Source organism: Ctenopharyngodon idella, chromosome 6 (genome assembly GCF_019924925.1).
Source record: "Ctenopharyngodon idella isolate HZGC_01 chromosome 6, HZGC01, whole genome shotgun sequence".
Classification (NCBI taxonomy): domain Eukaryota; kingdom Metazoa; phylum Chordata; class Actinopteri; order Cypriniformes; family Xenocyprididae; genus Ctenopharyngodon; species Ctenopharyngodon idella.
In genome coordinates, this window is record NC_067225.1 from 28043804 (window position 1) to 28064521 (window position 20718).

The 20718-nt window shown below is 37.2% G+C and overlaps 1 protein-coding gene across 1 annotated transcript; it reads right to left on the bottom strand.

The window, feature by feature from the left end:
• Positions 1 to 1307: 1307 nt before the first annotated feature.
• Positions 1308 to 18908, bottom strand: LOC127514876 (immunoglobulin-like and fibronectin type III domain-containing protein 1). The gene is made up of 22 exons (XM_051898130.1): positions 18280 to 18908; positions 17984 to 18106; positions 17684 to 17823; positions 17493 to 17592; positions 17377 to 17412; positions 17237 to 17282; positions 16756 to 16942; positions 16568 to 16681; positions 16297 to 16465; positions 15943 to 16215; positions 13839 to 14234; positions 10738 to 10850; positions 10524 to 10644; positions 10116 to 10409; positions 9690 to 9989; positions 9350 to 9529; positions 5935 to 6063; positions 5748 to 5827; positions 5146 to 5338; positions 3229 to 3522; positions 1421 to 1741; positions 1308 to 1312 (listed from the first exon to the last, which is right to left on the bottom strand). The coding sequence occupies exons 1-22, from the start codon at positions 18323 to 18325 to the stop codon at positions 1308 to 1310; spliced, it is 3660 nt and encodes a 1219-aa protein (XP_051754090.1). The 5' UTR covers positions 18326 to 18908.
• Between the last annotated feature and the right edge of the window lie 1810 nt (positions 18909 to 20718).

Sequence of the window (20718 nt, forward strand, 5' to 3'; positions counted from 1 at the left end):
ATATTCATATTCATATATATAATTTTATGATCCTGACTGAACGTGAAGCTAACTTTTATTGTTTTGTCGGATGTCATTCATTGCAAAAAGGTTGTTTACCATCATATTTTGATGCTTATCTTTTGAATTGAAGCTTATCTCAAAGTCTTGCTGTAGAAAGTAAGACGTACTGTCATTGTTTAATCAAATTGATAATGAACTCCATCCCAGCAACGCACTTGTTTTACATAGCTGATATTTTAGAAATATGATTTCAGTTGAAGAGCTACAGAGAGAGTATTTAGCATTAAAGTCATACATGTGTCCTAAATGTAGACACTTGCCCTATACAGGCCTTGCCATTTACAGTGGATGATGATCTCTTGTAACATGACCGAACACATTGCATGTTTATTGGACAATTAAAGTGTATCTTAAATGGCTCTTAAAATTAAGGCATTAGTTGCTGGTTAAAGTGTTATTTGAACGCAGTTATTACAAGTGATTTTCGACTACTGCATTGAGATCTATCTAAATATAAAGATTTTACAGATATAATTATAATATTCAGGGGCTCTACTGATATGAATGTTGGGTCTTGTAAAAAATATATATTCATGTGGCAGCATATTTCCCTCACAGCCCCAAGGGAAGGTTTCATTTTACATTGACAGGGATTTACCAAGCTTGACGTGCCCAGACAGCTTGTCTCAAAGTCTGGAGCCAAGCAAATTGCAAGGACCTGTGCTTGAGTTAGCCTGGAGACATCCCTGGACTTCAGGAAATGGAGTAAACACAAACGTCACCATGTGACCTGAAACCCCTCCCAATGCCACAAGATGTGCAGCAAAATGAGTTTATTCTTCAGCAAAGTCATTGATAACTTGCCTAATTTTTGTACAAAATCTATTGCACTAGACCCAGGTGATCTTTGCAGCGGTATAATAATGTACTTGAACCTTTTTTGGTATATAAAATGTATTGTGTTTCATATCTAAAAGTTTTTGTTGAATAAGAGAAAACTGTAGTGACATATGCTCAGATTATCTTTTTCCATCCAGAGAAGTTGGCAGAAAGCGGTTTATTTGCATTTCATTAAATACAGTTCACATTTGAGTCTTATAGCTATCACAGCACTGATATACTGTTAATAAATATATTCTGATTTTATCTAATAAAATATCACCGAGTGATAGATCTATATATCTTCCAGGCTGATACTGTAGTGCTTTTCACAATGCACATTGCATATTCAAAGTATCTTTACATAAAATAATACACTATTGGTTTGCAGTACACAAGCTAGCTAGTTGTCAGCACTCTGAATTTCAATCTGTGAATAAATCGAAAAGAATGAAATCAGAACAAAAATATAATTTATGATGGCACTTCATAGTTGCAATAACATGTCAAATGTGGAAATAATCATTATGTGACATACCTTTCACTCTTAGTTTGGTGGAACATTCTGCTCTGCCAAATGAATTGACCGCCACCACTCTGTACTCGCCACTATGTTCTGGCCCAACTCGGATGATGTACATAGAGCAGACGCCATATGCATTTGTGATGTAGTAGGTGTTGTTGGAGTTGATGCAGTTGCCATTGAGGTACCATGTGACATGTGGTGTGGGGAAGCCACGGACAGCGCAGGTCATGTACAGCTGATATCCCTGTGGTGGGCTGTGGACTTTAAGTGGAACCAAGATGGAAGGAGGCCTCTCAAGAGTTACCGGAACCGGTAAGCTTTTGACTAGTGGCACTAGAAGTAAACAAAAATGTACAAAATATAGTCATTCACAATGTCGTCCCAAACCTGTCAGACTATATATATACTATATATATATATATATATAGTTGAGATAAGTGAGTCAGTGATGATTCATTCAGAGTAGTTTTGCCAATTGGGTCAACTGAGTAATTGAAAAGATCTATATTAACTCAAAAGAATGATTATTCTTGAAGCAGACATTCACTATTAAGATTTTATTAGTTATTTTGGTCTCTTTCTCACCAAGTTATATATATGCATCATATGAACTACTTTACGTACTTCACGTTTACTGTACATCCTTCTTAAAAGGGGTGGTATAATGCCATTTTTACAAGATGTAAAATAAGTCTCTGATATCCCCAGAGTGTGTATGTGAAGTTTTAGCTCAAAATACCCCACGGATAATTTTTTATAGCATGTTGAATTTGTCATTTTTTGAGAATGAGCAAAACCGCTCCGTTTTTGTGTGTGTCCCTTTAAATGCAAATGAGCTGCTGCTCCTAAGCAGAGGGCAGAGTTTCAAGAGCTCATGTTAACACATAGTGTTAGCAGCGCCTATTACCTCAGGAAGACTCACTGAAAATGTCAGAAACTGTTCAGCCTTTTATGTTCAAACTGAAGTTGGACAATGATGGAGAGACTCAAGAAGAAGTGACAACATGTAGAATGCAAATGGACGTTTCTGAATGGTTAGTTGTTTAATTTATGTAGCTGATGTGGGATATCTTAAAGTCATTGATTAGCACATTCTGTCATGATAATCTATAAATCGCTCGTGTGGGAACTGTTGTAAGATGCCTACAGAGCCAGAGAGTATATGCTGCATGAAGATGGAAAGTGTATAGTTTAATTACGGTTATAACTTATGTTGGCATCTTGCTTTTATGACATGCTATTGAATTTGTGTTAAGTACTGAATTGCAATAACATGGCTTCACGCCTTTGTTGCGTGTTCTCAGGGGGCAGGGTTTATGTAAATTTTAGGGTTAGTGATGTCACCAACCCGGGAAGAAGCTTGTTGTAGTCCCTACCAGCTGTTAGTCCTTAAACAGAGAATTATTTAAAAGAAAATATCTCCCCTTGCTTTGAACTTTGAGCATCGTAACTTTGCAGATGTTGTTTGTGCTCTAACAGCAACATTACACACTAACTAAAGTTAAAAGTGAAATCATAATGAACCACCCCTTTAAACTTGAAAGCCTCAGTCCACATTCATTGCAATTGCATCAAAATGAGCAACGACTACAAATCTTGAAAAATTTCTACTTTTGTGTTCCACGGAAGAAAGAAAATCATTCAGGTTTGGAATGACATGAGAGTGAGTCGATGACAATTTTCATTTTTGGTTAAACTGTTCCTTTCGCGCAACAGATCATGATGATATACTGAGATGATAAAAAAAAAAAAAAAAGATCGATATGGCAATTGAATGAATTGAGCACTCAGTAATTTGTTTGTGCTTTCCAGCAACCCACCTCTCAGCTCGTTAATCCCCCACGTTGGCGATTTAGATGGATCAGAAAATCCCATATCATTTCTTGCATAGACTCTGAAGTGGTATTCACGACCAGAGTGGACAGAGGCAGTATAAGTGTTGCAAAACAGACGGTCAGCTATTGTGTGCCAAACACGTGTGTTGGAATCACGTTCTTCCACCAAGTAGTGCAGTCGATCGTCTTTCCCCTGGTCTGGAGATGGAGCCCATGTGATAATGACTTTACCATAAACAACCTGTTCTAGCTCCACTGGGCCTGGAGGCATTGGTTCATCTGTAGCCAGAAGAAAAGGAAAGGAAGTTTTAATGCTGCAGGGGTTGGCAAACTTGTGAGGCAATGAAAGTAATAAATTGGCACATGAGTGATCATAAAAACAATGTACCCCAAAGGACCTTGTAGCCTGTAGTGGTGCATATTGGGCACATGTTTTATTTAGTCAGCCTTACAAAAAAAAGACTAATATATACAAATTTACGGGGGCACTGTATTTGTGGAATTTACAGGACTGTTTGTTGACACAAGGTCATTGGCCCCGCTTAGAGCTGCTCCTGGATGTAGCAAGGCCTAATTATTAGTGTGATAAACTGCACAGCGTAGTCACATTCACAGTGGTTATGCACTTTAGTCTGCTTTTTTTGTTGCTTTTTGCTCTCAACATAATATATAAATGTCACTTAAGGGCAAGCAAGGTTTTGAACTGGGGGTTGTGCATACCATATATACAAGGGGGGTTGTTGATAGGACATAATAATTTAAAGGGTTAGTTCACCCAAAAATGAAAATTCTGTCATTAATTACTCACCCTCATGTCGTTCCAAACCTGTACGACTTTCGTTCATCTTCGAAACACAAATGAAGATATTTTTGAAGAAATCTGAGAGCTTTCTGTCCCTTCATAGACTGCCTTAACAGCTGAAACTTTGACGCTTCAAAAAGTTCATAATAGTATTAGTCCGAATTTTCTGAAGAGACTTGATCGCTTTATATGATGAAAAGATTTAATTTAGGCTTATTCACACATAAACATTGATCAGCAAACATAACAGAAGCTCAAACTAAACAGCTTGACGCACAAGAACAAATCTCTTCTGGAAGCTCAAACGTGCTGCGTAACACAAGAATGAACCTCATTGTTTCTTGCATGCGTCAAGCAAACATGCTTGAGCTTCCGTTTACCACAACTAATGTGTGAGTTGATGAATGTTTATATGTAAATAAAAGCCTAAATTATATCTGTTCATCATATAAAGCGATCATGTCTCCTGAAAATTTGGACTAAACCTCTCAATTCATATGGATAGTTTTACAATCTCTTTATGAACTTTTTGAAGTGTCAAAGTTTCAGTTGCAAAGGCAGTCAGTGGAGGGACAGAAAGCTCTCAGATTTCATCAAAAAGATCTTCATTTGCATTCCAAAGATGAACGAAAGTCTTATGGGTTTGGAACGACATGAGGGTGAGTAATGACGGAATTATCATTTTTGGGTGAATGAACCCTTTAAGGTGCTGTAAGGGATTTCTCCAACAGAGCACTGCATATGACATACTCGAGTCCATCTCCTCCCTACATTCTTAAACTACTTGTATAATTGTGAATATCTGAATATCTTGCAATAATGTTCAAATATACTGTATTATAGCCTACTTAAAACCAATAACTATAAATACTGTATACAGTATATACAGTGTATATATATATATATACACACACACCCCATTTTACTTTTTTTTTTTTTTTTTAAATCAAAAGGTTTGTTTCATGTTTTAAAGGTCTTTTTTTCCCTTTTTTTTTAAGTGCTTTTAGTGACATTTTTAGAGGTGGCTGACCCATTCATAAATGTATGTATGTACGTGCTATGAAGTAATGTTTTACCTTATTTATATATAACTGACTTACCTGCTACTCTGACTTGTATGTCAAAGCTGGACTGTCCACTAGAGTTCTTTGCCATGATGGTATAAACACCCGAGTCTGAATACTTTGACGAGGGGATGACGAGTGTGGATGCGTCCTCAACATTGATGATGTTGACCCAGGGGGACACAGATTCATCATTTTTCAGCCATGTGATGTCAGGTTGTGGAGAGCCCTTAACATAAACACAATTTGAAAGTAAATAATGGACTGAAAATCGTGACTGATTATAGACATTTAGCTGAACTGACCCTGTACTAAGCCTCACATCTCTTAGACAAGCTTTACAGAACGTCCTATAATGTTCTGTGAATTTGCACTTTTTTTTTCTGGTAAAACAGGCTCAAAGTGGTAAAAAAAATGAATCGATATTACTTGTATGTGGGCTGGAATGAAGTTTGACACTGCAAGGCACTTTATCTGCTGTTAAATTATGCGGTCGAAACTCCAAACGTTTATCCAGTTATTACCATTAATTTGCATTGGAGCAAATGTACATGTTCTTACTAATGTTAGACATGTTCAGTTGGGAATGAGGGCTGACACATAGTTTAATTCACAGAATGCACAATAAATCAAAGTACCTCATAATCGACTTTGATTCTGATAGAATTTCCTGCTCTCACAACCATGAAGTCTATAGGATCTTTGAAGCGGGGCCTGACTGAAAATGAATGGTTGAAAAGTAGAAAGAAAGACCAAAATGTCCAATGCAGTTCAAAGTTATACATTTATAATCTCTTTTAAGAAACTATTATGAACAGAACTTACTGTTGGGGTTTTTAGCACAGACCATCACAGAGGGAGCGCTGGGTTCTCCAGCCCCAGACATATTAATGGCTGATACTCTGAACTCATACTCTGACCCCTCAGAGACATCCTTCACTGCATACTTCAGAGCTGTGTGAAGTAGATTATTTAATTGTCATAGTAACACGCCAAGTAAAGCCAGTGACTTGATAACCAACATATCTGGAGATTCATAATTAGTCTACTGTTATCTGCTGGCGGAGTCATGATGACACACCATTAGGACACGTTTGAATCTTGCCTTTATCATGTGGAGATTATTTTTAGGGGAAATTGTAGGTTTTTATAAAAATGGCATTCGGATGTGTCAAAGGAAAGCAAAGAGGGTCCTTGAATTATAGGTGAGATTGTGTTAATTCCATTAGGAGACTTGAGCTTTGATATCAGTGTATTCCTGGAATGAATTAAGAGTCTGTACTGCATTTATGTGGTGTTGAAGTGATGAGATAATCAGAACAGGAAGAAATCTGGCTTTAATTTAAGGAAATATTTCATAGAGGTTTATTAGTAAAACGCGTTTGCAATTGGTTTATGAGAGGCAACGGTTTGGTTTCTGTGGTGAAGCCGCTGGATATGATGTGAGGAAATAGAAAGGCTCTTGAAACTGTTTGGAGGATTCTATGAGAATTCATAATGAGATCCCTCAGGTAAAGTGCTAGGCTATTTAGACCCCTACCAGGGGCTATTATAGGATTTCAGTCTTGGGGGGTCTGAGCCTTCTACCTAAACATGAGCTCCTGTGGCTCAGAGGAATATATCCTGCTTTAAGAGTTGCAAGCCTTTTTTTTTTTTTTGGATACACAAAGTAAATTAAAGGGTTAGTTCACCCAAAAATGAAAATACTGTTATCATTTACTCATCCTCATGAGGGTTCCAAACCTGTAAGACTTTAGTTCATCTTCAGAATACAAATTAAGATTTTTAATAAAATCTGAGCGATTTTTGTCTCTCTATTGACAGAGATTGTAAATTTCTGTCCCTCCATAAAGAGACTGTAAAAATGAATTGAGCAGTTTAGCCCAAATTTTCTGAAGAGGTTTGATTGCTTTATATGCTGAACAGATTGAAATCAACCGAACCTGCTTGACACGTGAGAACAAACCTCATTGGTTCTTGGGGAAGCTCAGTCGTGCTGCGTAACACACGAGAATGGACCTCATTGGTTCTCGCACGTCAAGCAAACATGCTTGAGCTTCCATTTACCACAACTGATTTCAAAATAATTGCATTTGTGTTCCGAAGATGAACGAAAGTCTTAAGGGTTTGGAACGACATGAGGGTGAGTAAATAATGACAGAATTTTTATTTTTGGGTGAACTAACCCTTTAAGGCCCCGTTTACAATAGTGCGTTTTCGTTTTAAAATGCATTTGCTACGGTTATGCCCAGGGTTTTTGACCCTCGAAAACTGAGACTTTCGAAAACGCTGATGAGCTTGTTTAAGTTTGAAAATGCCAGGGTTGCGTTTCGGTGTAAACGGACCAAAACTGAGAACTTTGAAAACGATGGCGTGGCTGCACACGTTCGCTCTGCGTATCCTTGATGACCATGTAAACAATAACATGGAGACTGAACTGCATGCGAATTTGCTGGCTTTGTTGTCATTCTTAGCAGCCATTGTGGAGTTAAACTGCATTTTTTTTTATACTGCAGCTACCTACATGCGCAACAGGCAACTGTTTACACTTGTACGCGCATACCCAGTGTGCATGAACGGTCATGCGACATGCGTTTTCGGGCGTGTAGTGTAGATGGAGATTGTTTCTGAAACGCTGTGGAAATGTCAGTGTAGACAAGGATAGTTTTCCATTTAAAACGCCATTTTTAAAAGCGAAAATGCGCTAGTGTATTAATAACAGTGACATATTTGTTTTATTTTTTACTGCGGGGGTGAGTGTTCAGATGAGAGATGAAGTGCATGTCTGAGAGCCTTGTGCGTGAGTCTCTCTGTGACAAATATTGCCATATTGGATAGGCCTAATACTTAATGTAAAGTTGTTGTTTTTTATTTGTTTTTTTTTTTTAGTGTCTATAATGAGGATTCAGAGTGAAATAACCTCAGATAGTTTACTGCAGCTGCTGTTTTCAGCAAATGTGAAGAGAAATCGTAATAATCACATTTTTATGGAGGATTTCATGTCAATGTTCACCAGTGTACAAACGTAATGATGACAAGATGCAGCTTAGTGTGCTGAAGTGTTTTGGTTAGAAAGTACTCAAGAAACACGTTATGAAATATTGCATATTTATGAGACCCAGAAGAATATGTAAATCAGTAGAATAGTCCAACCTCACGATTATAAACACTGCAAAACTTTTTGTCAGTTAAAATTGATCTTGTCTTGGAAAACTTCTAAATGAACTAGTTTCATTTAAATCATAAATATTATTTTATATATATATTATTGTATTATATGATTTTGGTTTTGTCTAAATTTAGAGGTCATTTAATCATAAAACTATTGTTTTGTAATTACATAGTTTAAAGGTACAGAAAAATCATTTCCATTTACTTTGGAATTTGCATCGGTCTTCAAATAAATGTCTTCTTTCTGGGATTCAAACCCTATAATTCCTGTTTAATTGTAACTTAGACAGTAATTACAATCAAGGTTTTCCGGTTCAATTAATATGCATTCATTGGGTTTATTAGCTGGAAAGTTCATGGCATTTATGTCACTGTAGCTATGTCCACTCTTGGTTTTTTTTTTTTTTACTTCAACTGTATAAAGCTGAATTATAGGGTTTGAGAAGTGACAATTAGCTTGTTAAAGCATGTAACCTTTAGTTACACAAAAACCCTTTGATTTTGAAAGTGAAGCTCCATAATGCGTTGCTTGCTTTTTGCATGTTCTGCAACACTTTCAAACTGAAATGTCTAGTGAGCAGTGCTAGAAAGCGTGTTCAGTTTTATCCAGTACAGATGAACATGAATCTGGCAACACTATTATGTTGTTTGTTGTACATATCGCAGGCTAACTGTCTAAATCGTCTGAATGGTGCTAAAAGGTTCATGCTCTATCACGTTTGATAATAACGTACCACGTACACTAAACCCTACCCTAAACTTAACCAATAGCAAACTTGAGATAAAAATGCATGTGATTTTAGCTTGCTTCCACAAGATGCTGAGCTCTTTTATCAAGTATTGTGACTTGTGTTATTGAGTAAGGATAGTATTGTGCAAGGAACTGTGAAGAAAGCCTTTCAAATCGATTATCTGCCCCTGTGATCATAATTTATGTGACAAGTTGGTGTTTTACTGTCACTAGTGTTCATATCATCTGAAAACTGAAGTGGTTTGTACGTATCGGTATGTTTTGCAGAAATGTAGGTAGAGGCACTCTTTTGGTAAGCCAATGTATTCAAAAAGGTACCTTGAATAGGGTCATTAACTTGGTTCAGAGTCACCCACTGGTTTGTATCTTTCTTGCGTTTCTCCAGCTGGTAGCCCAGTATTTTGGTTCCTCCATCTTTCTCTGGTGGAGTCCATGTTAGGTTGATACAGTTTTTGAACACGCCGACCACCTTAGGAGGGGCAGGTTGACCAGGGAAAACTGCAACATAGAAGTTTTGATTACTTGCTTAAGAAGTAGAAAAAAATGTTTTCCAATCACAGAACATTTAGTTAGAGGTCAATTTTATTTATGTATTTCTTTTATTTATAATATGTATAATTTATGTCCCTTAATGATCAGCACTCATGCAATCTCTCACTCAGAGTTCCAGCCATGATGCTTTCCGTCTCCAGAGGATCACTGATACCCTCAGAGTTCCCAGCGTAGATTCGGTATATGTATTTCTTGCCATGGGACACATTTCTGTCTCGAAAGGACAGGCGGTTGGCTGAACTATCCCACACCTTCTTCCACACACTCTGCCCTACCTGCTGACGCTCAACAAGGTAGTTTGTCACTTCAGAGCCACCGGTGTCACTTGGTGGATTCCATTTAAGTTCAATGACAGAAGATGAGCTGTCAGTCACTTCTACTGGCCCTTGTGGTGGACCTGGTTTGTCTGCAGGGGGTACAGAGTTATTTCAAATACTTAATGTGTCAGTTTAATGTTAATGCATGAGTCTGTATGTAAAAGGCGGAACGCTTATAAATATTTATTTCAGAATACATTCAATATAAAACATACCGACCACAATAAGCCTAGAGAAGGCCTCTGCGGTGCCAAAAGGGTTTTTAAGCTGGATCTTAATTTCCCCTGAGTAAGATCGCAGGCATTCTTTTATCTGAAGGCGGCTCTGGTTTAGTTCCTTTACTACTTTTATTCTGCCTCCATCAAAAAGCTCTGTGCCATCCTTAAACCAGTTGATCTCTGATGAGTCTTGAGGTGGGAATGGCATTTTAAAGGAAGCAGTTTGGCCCACTTTAACCACCACGTTTTTGGAGAACTTGTGCAGGTCATCAGGGTCAAATTTAGGAAGATCTGTAATATTTAGAGATGTTTTCAACACCGATTCAATATAATTACTCATAGATTTTATTTATTAACATTAAACTAGTAATATACCATTGTGAAATGAAAAAGAAATAGCTATACCTCCAGCTGTTTCCATTGCGTCAGTCTTGCACTCAATCACTTCAGCCCGATTCTGTCCTGAGGATGAATCTTTGTAGCTTTGTATTACTAACTCTTGTTTATCTCCAACTTTAGAGTACAACTAGCAAAAGTGATAGATAAGATATAAAGAGCAATTACAAAATACTTTTTTAGTACAATAATAAATCAATAGGGTGTAGAATCATTAATTCACCTTCTCCCCATCCCTGTTTGCTTTGCTGGTGCTTAGGTTACAAGCAAGTTCTGCTGGTTCGCCTCTGACAATATGTACATTTGACTCTCCACTGGTGCAGTGAGTTCTATCATCTAGAAAAAAACAATATAACAATAATGCCTTTCCCACACTTCATGTGTGCTTCACAAACAAATAGTGTGAACATACCCAAACTGTAACTGGCATATATAAGAAAAATATGGAAGTACTGACTGCTGAGACTTGTAGAAGTTAACCGAACCTAATTTCAATGCTGTTTCCAAAGTATAAGGGAGATGTGGGCAGATTGTTTGGTGTGGGTGACAACATTGCAGTGTGGCAGGGATTTTAGCAAGCACACCAATTAAGAACAGAAACAGTTAAGGAAAGAAGGTATGAAGGCATAGACATGAGATTTAGTGTCTTGATCTTAGAAGTGGGAGGAGAAATGCAATATTGTGAAGGTGGAAGAACACACGTTTATCAAGTAAGTTAATGTGGTCTTGAAATGTTTATCTTATATCAACAGTAGTTATAGTGTTCATTATTGTATTAAAACAACATGCTGCAGCTGTACTTTCAGGTAAAAACTTAAAGGGATAGTTCACCTAAAAATGAAAAATGATCCCATGATTTACTCACCACATCTTATTTCAGACGAACGCAATCGGAGTTATATTAAAATATATCCTGGCTCTTCCAATCTTGATAATGGTAGTGAAGGGGGCGTGAGATTTTGAAGCCCAAAAAAATGCATCCATCCATCATAAAAGTAATCCATACGGCTCCAGGGGGTTAATAAAGGCCTTCTGAAGCTAAGCCATGGGTTTTTGTAAGAAAAATATCCATACAAACTATAATAACTAGCTTCTGGCAGACGGCTGTACTCATTGATTTATGCCAAAACCTCTGACGCAATGTAGGATTAGGATGTAGGAGTATTGTAAGCTTCAACAAATAGGGCTGTGCAAGAAACTCGAGCTCCTCTTCTCTTATATCAAAATCCTCAGACATTTCTCTTTTAAAATTCTTATTTTAGACTTCTAACTCGTGAACAGTGTTTTGTTTTGTTCTATCCTCTGTGTTTCCGCGTTCATCAATATGTCATGTGTCGGGTCAGGGGTTAAATCGATGCATAGGCCATCAGCCAGAAGCTAGTTATTATATTTTATAAAGTTTTCTTACAAAAACCCATCGCTTCGCTTCAGAAGGTCTTTAAAAACCTCCCGGAGCCGTATGGACTTTTATGATGGATGGATGCACTTTTTTGGGCTTTAAAATCTCTTGGTAGCACCAGAGGTATATTTTAATATAACTCTGATTGTGTTCTGATTGTTTATGACTATCTTCTGAAAGAAGATAGTCATATACACCTAGGATTGCTTGAGGGTGAGTAAATCATGGGATTTACTTTTTTCATTTTGGGATTTACTAATTTTCCTTTTTGGGTGAACTAAATACATATTTCCTGATACTAGTATGTCATATCAGATCAGTAAGTAATTATGCCTCATTTATTTTATATGATCATTACTTTTCAGCGACTGAAAAGTGATGCATTTTTAAAAGAAAAGGTGGCTACACTTTATTTTAAGGTGCCCTTGTTGCAGTGTAATTATATGAATTGAGTGGTTTAATTATAAGTACTAAGTAATATTAATTAACAACATGTACTTACTCTAGGGTTAAGGATCTGGTTTAGGGTTAGTTGCTTGTAATTATGCATAATTTACTGTGATTACTATAGTAAGTACATGTAAGATGTGTAACAAGGGCACTGTAAAATAGTGTTAACGAAAAGGTGAATCCTGTAGCTTTTATATGTGAAGTATTGTATAATAATGGATGTAAACGAATATACATGATTATACAATAAACAGAAAATGAAAAAAGGACTATACAAAAGCTCTTTTAAAAAAAACTAATAAAAAGAGAATAAAAAATATGCAAGTTTGCAGGTTTACCAACCATAACCAAATGGAAACTTATTAATACAGTTGGATAGATCAATTATATTTGAGTTATAAATCACTTGCCTAAACTGCTTAAATTACATTCCTTCCCCAGTAAGGATCATTAATCTTGTCAGTTGAATTTGTAGTGAATAATTGCTTCAAACTGTTTGCCTCAGTCTCATCATGTGCTGATTATTCATACAGTGCCACACTGTGGCTAAGCGTGAATAAGGCACTGAAATAATGTCAGAGCTACCCTTGCTCATATTAATTGATGTTAACGTATTAATGAGGACAATAATGACTTTTGTAGTTAAACAATTATAATATCTCATGTAGTATTAAGTACACCATTAAATCTTATACCGTTTGAGTCTGCAGACAGCAGGCCATCATCAGAACCTGTAGTCACACCTCCACTTTTTGACAGTTTCTCACCTGAAAATGCTGACAGTCATTATAAAATAATCAGTGTATCAGGGTTTCTTACAACCTTTATTTTTAAGAGTGTATGCACAAATGTGGATATGCACCTTGATGTTAATTCTGTTTTTTGACACTTGTCACACTTGAAAATGTATGAATGTGTCTATGAATATCAATGCAATTGTGGTGTCTTTGTGGCAAAAGACAAAATTTCCCTTATTGAAATTACTTATGTGGTTCTCCTACCTTCCGCTTTGTCCTTTCCACTTGTGTCTGGTACACTCCTCGCCAGCCCAGTGTCGACAGAGTCATCTCTCATGACCTCTTTCTCAGCACTAGAACTATTTGTCGAAGAAGATGCAGAAGCACCGCACCTGCTGTCCACCACACCTGCTGCCTCTTTCTTAGCACTAGACCTATCTCCAGTAGAAGATGCAGAAGCACTGTTGTCCACCACACCTGCTGCCTCTTTCTTAGCACTAGACCTATCTCCAGTAGAAGATGCAGAAGCACTGTTGTCCACCACACCTGCTTCCTCTTTCTTAGCACTAGAACTATCTCCAGTAGAAGATGCAGAAGCACTGTTGTCCACCACACCTGCTGCCTCTTTCTTAGCACTAGACCTATCTCCAGTAGAAGATGCAGAAGCACTGTTGTCCACCACACCTGCTTCCTCTTTCTTAGCACTAGAACTATCTACAGTAGAAGATGCAGAAGCACTGTTGTCCACCACACCTGCTGCCTCTTTCTTAGCACTAGACCTATCTCCAGTAGAAGATGCAGAAGCACTGTTGTCCACCACACCTGCTTCCTCTTTCTTAGCACTAGAACTATCTCCAGTAGAAGATGCAGAAGCACTGTTGTCCACCACACCTGCTTCCTCTTTCTCAGCACTAGAACTCTCTGCAGAAGACGATGCAGAAGCACTGTTGTCCACCGCACCTGCTGCCTCTTTCTCAGCACTGGCTGTTTTGACAGCCGCAATTCTCTCATCTCTTTCCTTCTGTAGCTTGACCTGCTGCTCTGCAGCGATCTTTGCCAAATCAGCTCCTGCCCCTCCGGCTTGGGTTGTTTTTCGGGGTTTCTTTTTGCCCTTAGAATCCAGATTGTTATCGGCTGGTTCATGACATTAGACAAATGACAAATTGGACATGACACAAAAAAACAACACAAAAAAAGCAGAATAAAAAGAATATATAATAAGTCTTTTTAGATGCATTGCTGTCTTGTGAACAACAGTGTTGGGGAAACTGTAGCTCACTAAGTTTCAAGCTACATTTAAGACAGACAGAGAGGGGATAGTTTGTGTGGTTTTTGCCTGCTCTCAACTGGCCGTAATACTGTGCAATACTATATATGACATAAAAACCTTGTTAATTTTTGGAAAATAGCTTACTGGACATGCTACACCAGTGTTTCACAACCGGTGGGTCGCAAGACCATTTTGAGTGGGTCGTGGAGTGTGCAGTCAAAGAAACAACAACTAAAAACTTGATTCTAAATGTTTTTCTGATGCAAGACTTTTATTTTGAAAGACGTGTGCGAAAGCTGTTGACTCTTCTGTCAAACGCAGTTTATGTAAAGTAAAGCCAAAGCCACTAGATGACAAGCCTGCAACCATTAGCCAAAAAAGCGTAACGGCTAATGCTAACACTGCAGCTGCGGTAAAGACTGCCAGTACGCAGAAAAGGTGACCAGAGGCCATTACACGATAGGCTGAGAGGTGCCGCACGTGATTAAGTTAGCTGTTATGCTTTCTCCAATTGTAAGAGACACAGACTCTCTCATCTCCCTATAATAATACAATCTCTGGTAAAGCATGCCTGACTAGAACGTGTTGTCTTGATTCAGTATCTGTGTCAGGCTATATGTCAGTGTCATTTTTCTAACATTGCTGGGCTTGAACCAGGTTCTGGAACATAACTTGTTATGAAATAAAAAGTCTCTCACTTTAGAAAACCAATGTAATAGTCTTACCTTATACTATTTATTCATCAGTATTAGTCATTTTCTTACAATTTATGTGTGTGTTAAAAGGGTTAGTTCACCCAAAAATGAATTCTGTCATTACTCATCCTTATGTTGTTCCAAACCCATAAGACTTTTGTTCATCTTCGGAACACAAATGAAGATATTTTGATGAAATCCTAGAGCTTTCTGTCCTTCCGTTGACAGTCTACGCAACTACCACTTTGACGCTTCAAAAAGTTCTTTAAGAGATCATAAAATTAATCCATATGAATTGAGTGGTTTAATCCAAATTTTCTGAAGAGACATGATCACTTTATATGATGAACAGAATTTAGTTTGCTTGATGTGCGAGAACCAATGAGGTTCATTCTCTTGTGTTATGCAGCACGTTTGAGCCTAAAACATTTGGACTAAACCACTCAATTCATATGGATTTGTTTTACGTTCACTTTATGAACTTTTTGAATCATCAAAGTGGTAGTTGCGTAGCTGTCAATAGAGGGATAGAAAGCTCTCAGATCTCATCAAAAAGATCTTCATTTGTGTTCCGAAGATGAATGAAAGTCTTATAGGTTTGAAACGACATGAGGGTGACATTTGCTTGGTTTAAATTCCTAAAAAATTGGGTCACAGCTTAATGACCATGGGAAACTGTGGGTCCTATTGCCAAACCAGTTGAGAACCACCGAGCTATACCATCTTGAAAACATCTGAACTGCTGTAACTTTACTAAAAAATGTAGTTCAGTTAGCAATGTTGATGGATTTAACCAGTTACTCCCCAACACTGATCTTAGTCACTTACTGCAGCCACATCCGAAGATGATTTGAAAAAAAAAATGTTGAGCTCATACCTTCCACTATTAGCCAGGCGTTACAAGATTTGATTCCAACCACAGCCGCATAGATGCCTTTATCCACCTGCATACAGTCCTTCACCACCAGCCTGTGGATCAGTTTGTCTTCGGACACAGTGATGTCATATTTCTCTCCCTGTTCTAATCGATTGTTCTTTCCAACCCACATGATTTTAGATAAAGGTTTGGAGAGGACACACTCAAAAATAGCATCCTCCCTCTCCATGGCTTTCACATCCTTCAACTTGATCAGAAAGTCCACCATTGGAACTATGAGAAAGTACACTTGGTTACTTAGTAATCCCTTAATTATTCTGCATTATAAACAAGGTAAGGTTAAATGTAACTCACTCTTAAATTCAGTGGAAAACACATTGACGTCCTCTATGTCCAACTGGTAAAGGCCAGCATCATCTGGGACAAGGTCCCTAATTGTGAAGATGTATTTCTTGCCTACTTGATTCAGGTTGTGTTTCATTTCTATATCAAGATCTTGAGAATATGGAATCATCTCACCATCCTGAGGGACAAACAAGAAGCTCACAGAGATGTTCAGCATCGCTTGTACTGAAACCTTGCGGAGATATGAGCTCAGATGTGTTATAGTAACCAGTCAATTTACCTTGTAGATGAAAATCTTACTGCTGGGGTCTAGAAGGTTAAGATTAAGTTCAAAAGAAGCAGTTCCATCAGGATTCACATCAATGTGTTTGAGGGTGGAAATGCTTTTGATGAACTGTGAGTAGAAATATCATTACAATATAATTTCGCATAAAAATGCATCTCCAAAAAAACAAATTGAAAGCGCACCTCTGCTTGCTCTTTTTCTCTCTCCTTTTTCATCTCATTCAGTTTCTTCAACATCCAGCGGAAGTCAGTCACCCCATATTCTGCACAAATGCGCTCATAATCTTTCTTATCGGAGCTCAGCAAAATCTCCCAGAACTTTGGGTCAATTTCACCATCTTTCCTTACTTCGGTTTTTGGGCGAACCTTACTGCAGGGTTAGAAGGTATTTCACAGTTGATTAAAGGAAAGGTATAGCTGTATAGGATAGGGGATATATTTTAGGAAAGGGTTGAGAAGGATATCAAACTTTTAAACCTAATTTCTTGCAATATTTTTTTCAACCACTGAACTTTATTAAAGCTTTGGGGGACCATGTCTCCCTACCTCTCCACAGCAGTTCATATGTTAGAATGAAAACAAACATGCAGTATTGTTAATCCATTAGTCACAGAGATCACCTAAAATAACTTTCTCTGTAATAACATCATAAGATTTACAACACCTTTTCCTTTTCAGGACAGCCTTGAGCTCTTTCAGATCAGTTGCAACTGAAAAATGCATGAGCGAAAAAATCAAATCACTGATTTATGTTATAAAGTTTCTTACAGTACATAAGCTATCACACATATTATTAATACTCACTGGACTCCTGGTTAGCTTTGTTTTTCTTGAAACCCACTAAACAGAAAATGACACATTACAGATGTTTGGGGTGATGAATTGCTGTGTTGAGAATGGAAAGTTCCCAATTTTCATACCTTCAATGATGTTCAGGATAACAGTGACCATAGCCTTTCCAAATTCGTTAGTAGCAAAACATTTATAGGTGTCTGCTTGTTCTGGAGAAACATTTGGCATCTAGAAAAAGCACATGGAGAAGAGTCTAACTAGGAATGCACATTTTGGAATATCCTTTTACATTGTGAGATGAAATGAAAACTTAGCTCACCTCAATAGTGTGTTCACGAGAATTTGGGTCAAATTTGGTTTGATATTTTTTTGGATCTGAAATATCACCATTGTTTCTTGCCCATGTTACAGTAGGAGTGGGATCACCTACTACAATGGCCTTGAAAATAGCCAATTTACCTGCAAGTTTACAAAAATATTTCAATTTTTAAAAATGTATGTGGCAGGTACTGGTATATGCAAATAATTTGATTAATTAGTTGAGATCGCATGCTATTAATAATAAAAAAATGGTGTGTGTAGAAACAAAAATTTGTAAGCAAGGAAAAGAGTAGCATACCTTCTTGAATGGTGAGAGAAATAGGTTTGCGGATAAAATCTGGATGGCTCTTTCCCTCAGGAAGTTCTTCTATGAACTGTGTGATCATGACTCCTGGAACTTTGGATTTCTTTTTGATGCCCACTAATGTTATGGAATGTGTGTGTGTGTATATATATATATATATATATATATGAGAGAGAGAGAAAAAATAATTTCAGCCTAAATCATTAACAAAATTTAAGTATCAACCTAAGATGAATTTATTAAAAATGAAAAAAAAAAAAGAAAAAAGAATGGAAACATTGAAGCTTTACCTTGCCCAGTTGCGGTCTGATCAGATACTTTTGATTTCTTCCACATTTTGATTATGATATTTCCTCTGGATTTGGATTTAATGCAGTTTTGTCTACAAACAGAAATAGTAAAGCTGAAAGGTTTATTACAGAAAGAATTACAATCTAGACATTAGACATTTAGGCTACTATAAATTTGATAGTTTGTTTGATTGTTTGAATAATCTGTAGTGGATGATGGTAATTTAAAGTATTAGTTGACTTCTGAATTAAAATTTCCTGATAATTTACACACCTCCATGTCATCCAAGATGTTTATGTCTTTCTTCAGTCGAAAAGAAATTAAGGTTTTTGAGGAAAACATTCCAGGATTTTTCTCCATATAGTGGACTTCAGTGGGGTTCACCGGGTGGAAGGTCCAAATTGCAGTTTCAGTGCAGCTTCAAAGGGCTCTACACGATCCCAGACGAGGAATAAGGGTCTTATCTAGCGAAACGATCTTTTATTTTCTTAAAAAAAAAAAAAAAAAGTATATACTTTTTAACCACGAATGCTCGTCTTGCACTAGCTCTGCGATCTGCCACGCATGACGTAATCACGTTAGTAAGGTCACGCGTGTCATAAGTATAGTACAGATCCAGTGTCTACAAAGCAAAAGTGCAAAGATTAAGCCAAATGCCCTTTACAAAATGTAAAACAACGATATCGGACGATTTTGAAGTTGGAGGAGAAGATGAGATGTTGAGATGGAGTTTTTCGCTCTACCGCGATACTTCCGAATTACGGCATACATGGCGGATTGCAGAGCAGTGCAAGATGAGCATTTGTGGTTAAAAAGTATATAATTTTTAATTTTTTTTTTTAGAAAATAACCTATCATTTTGCTAGATATGACCCTTATTCCTCGTCTGGGATCATGTAGAGTGCTTTGAAGCTGCATTGAAACTGCAATTTGGACCTTCAAACCTTCAAACCTTCAAACCGTTGTACCCCAATGAGGTCTACTATATGGAGAAAAATCCTGGAATGTTTTCCTCAAAAACCTTAATTTCTTTTCGACTGAAGAAAGACATGAACATCTTGGATGACATGGAGGTGTGTAAATTATCAGGAAATTTTAATTCTGAAGTGAACTAATCCTTTAATGAGGAAAAAGTCAAATGAGTCTTTTAAGTAAATTCTGGTGTTAAAGCTTTTACACTTTTTTCATGATTGTAAATATAGTACATTATGATAACCTGTTGGGGTGATCACTAGGGCTGGTACTGCTAATTGTAGGGTCATTTATCAAACTATAGAGCAGTGAAAGATTTGCACTTTTCTTTATTTGCCAAGCAAATAAACCGCTTCCGATGACAGATGATAAATTGTTTTTAAATTTGCATTTGAAATAACCACCATATTCCTACTGACCATTGATGGATAGGGATCTTCCTGGTGACAAGAAAAAAATTGGTCTCTACACTGAAAGTATGACCTGTAATTTCTGAAACAGTGCCACTGTCACACCAGAAATTGCTTTGCGGGATAATAGCGAGGCTTCGCTGAAGAAATTGTTGTGGCGGAGTCAACATAAAGGTTGATGGAATGTTTTTTTCGGAAGCCATCAGTTCACAGAATAAGACCATTTGTGGTTACAGGAAATATTATTATAAAACTTGTCATGTTGCACTCAGGCCTCAAGAATATAAATGCTTTTATCTCATTTTTGAAACCGCAATATTATTTGATTAATTTGATAAACTTCAGTAACCCTGTTTTTTTCAGGTTGGACCTTTTATTCATTTATTTATGAGAAAAGACAATTTAAAAGAATATTTTAAATACTTATTATAATTATAAATACATTTTGAGTAGTTGCAATCCTTGATTTTATTTTTCTGACCAGAAATACTTGTGAAATCCATTAATGCAAAGTGCTCTCTGTAAGTGATTTTATGCATTTCAAACGTGTCCATGTTCATCAAGCAGGTAAACAGGATGCTAATCTTAATCTCATAACCTCAAAACATGCCCACTGCCCTCTGTGACTCTGCTAATCAAACCTTCTCAGTCTGTAAATAATTCACCTTGCATTTCTAGAGCCTCTTAAGATCACTTGATCACTAAGGCCCCAGCATTTACTTTGAAGAATTACAGCTGATGACAATGTTTTCCTGGCACCTTCAAAGTAGTTAAAACCCCTGCTGTGCAGATGATTCATTGAAATATCATTCGTCTCTTGAACAGGTTCCAAAAGCTGTCCGACGGGGCCGATCTCAGCGAGACTCGAGTGCGGTCATGAGTTTGGTCAGACAGTGTATGGTATGTTCTTTTAACAGTCTTCTCAAAGGGAATGTAAACTATGCTTGTTGGTGTCAGACCTTTTTTTTTTTTAACAAGGGTTTTAGCCAGGTGACACAAAGTGACATTGAGTTAAAGAGGAGCCTTTTTTTCTGTCTCCAATCATTTGCCTTGTTG

Excerpts from the sequence above, each read along its gene's own strand:
- LOC127514876 (XM_051898130.1), bottom strand. The coding sequence starts at position 18,325 with ATGTGGAAGAAATCAAAAGTATCTGATCAGACCGCAACTGGGCAAG. Across the intron at positions 9,990-10,115 it reads CTCTAGGCTTATTGTGGTCG|ACAAACCAGGTCCACCACAA; the intron begins GTATGTTTTATA and ends TACCCCCTGCAG. Across the intron at positions 6,064-9,349 it reads AGTTAATGACCCTATTCAAG|CTCTGAAGTATGCAGTGAAG; the intron begins GTACCTTTTTGA and ends TACTTCACACAG.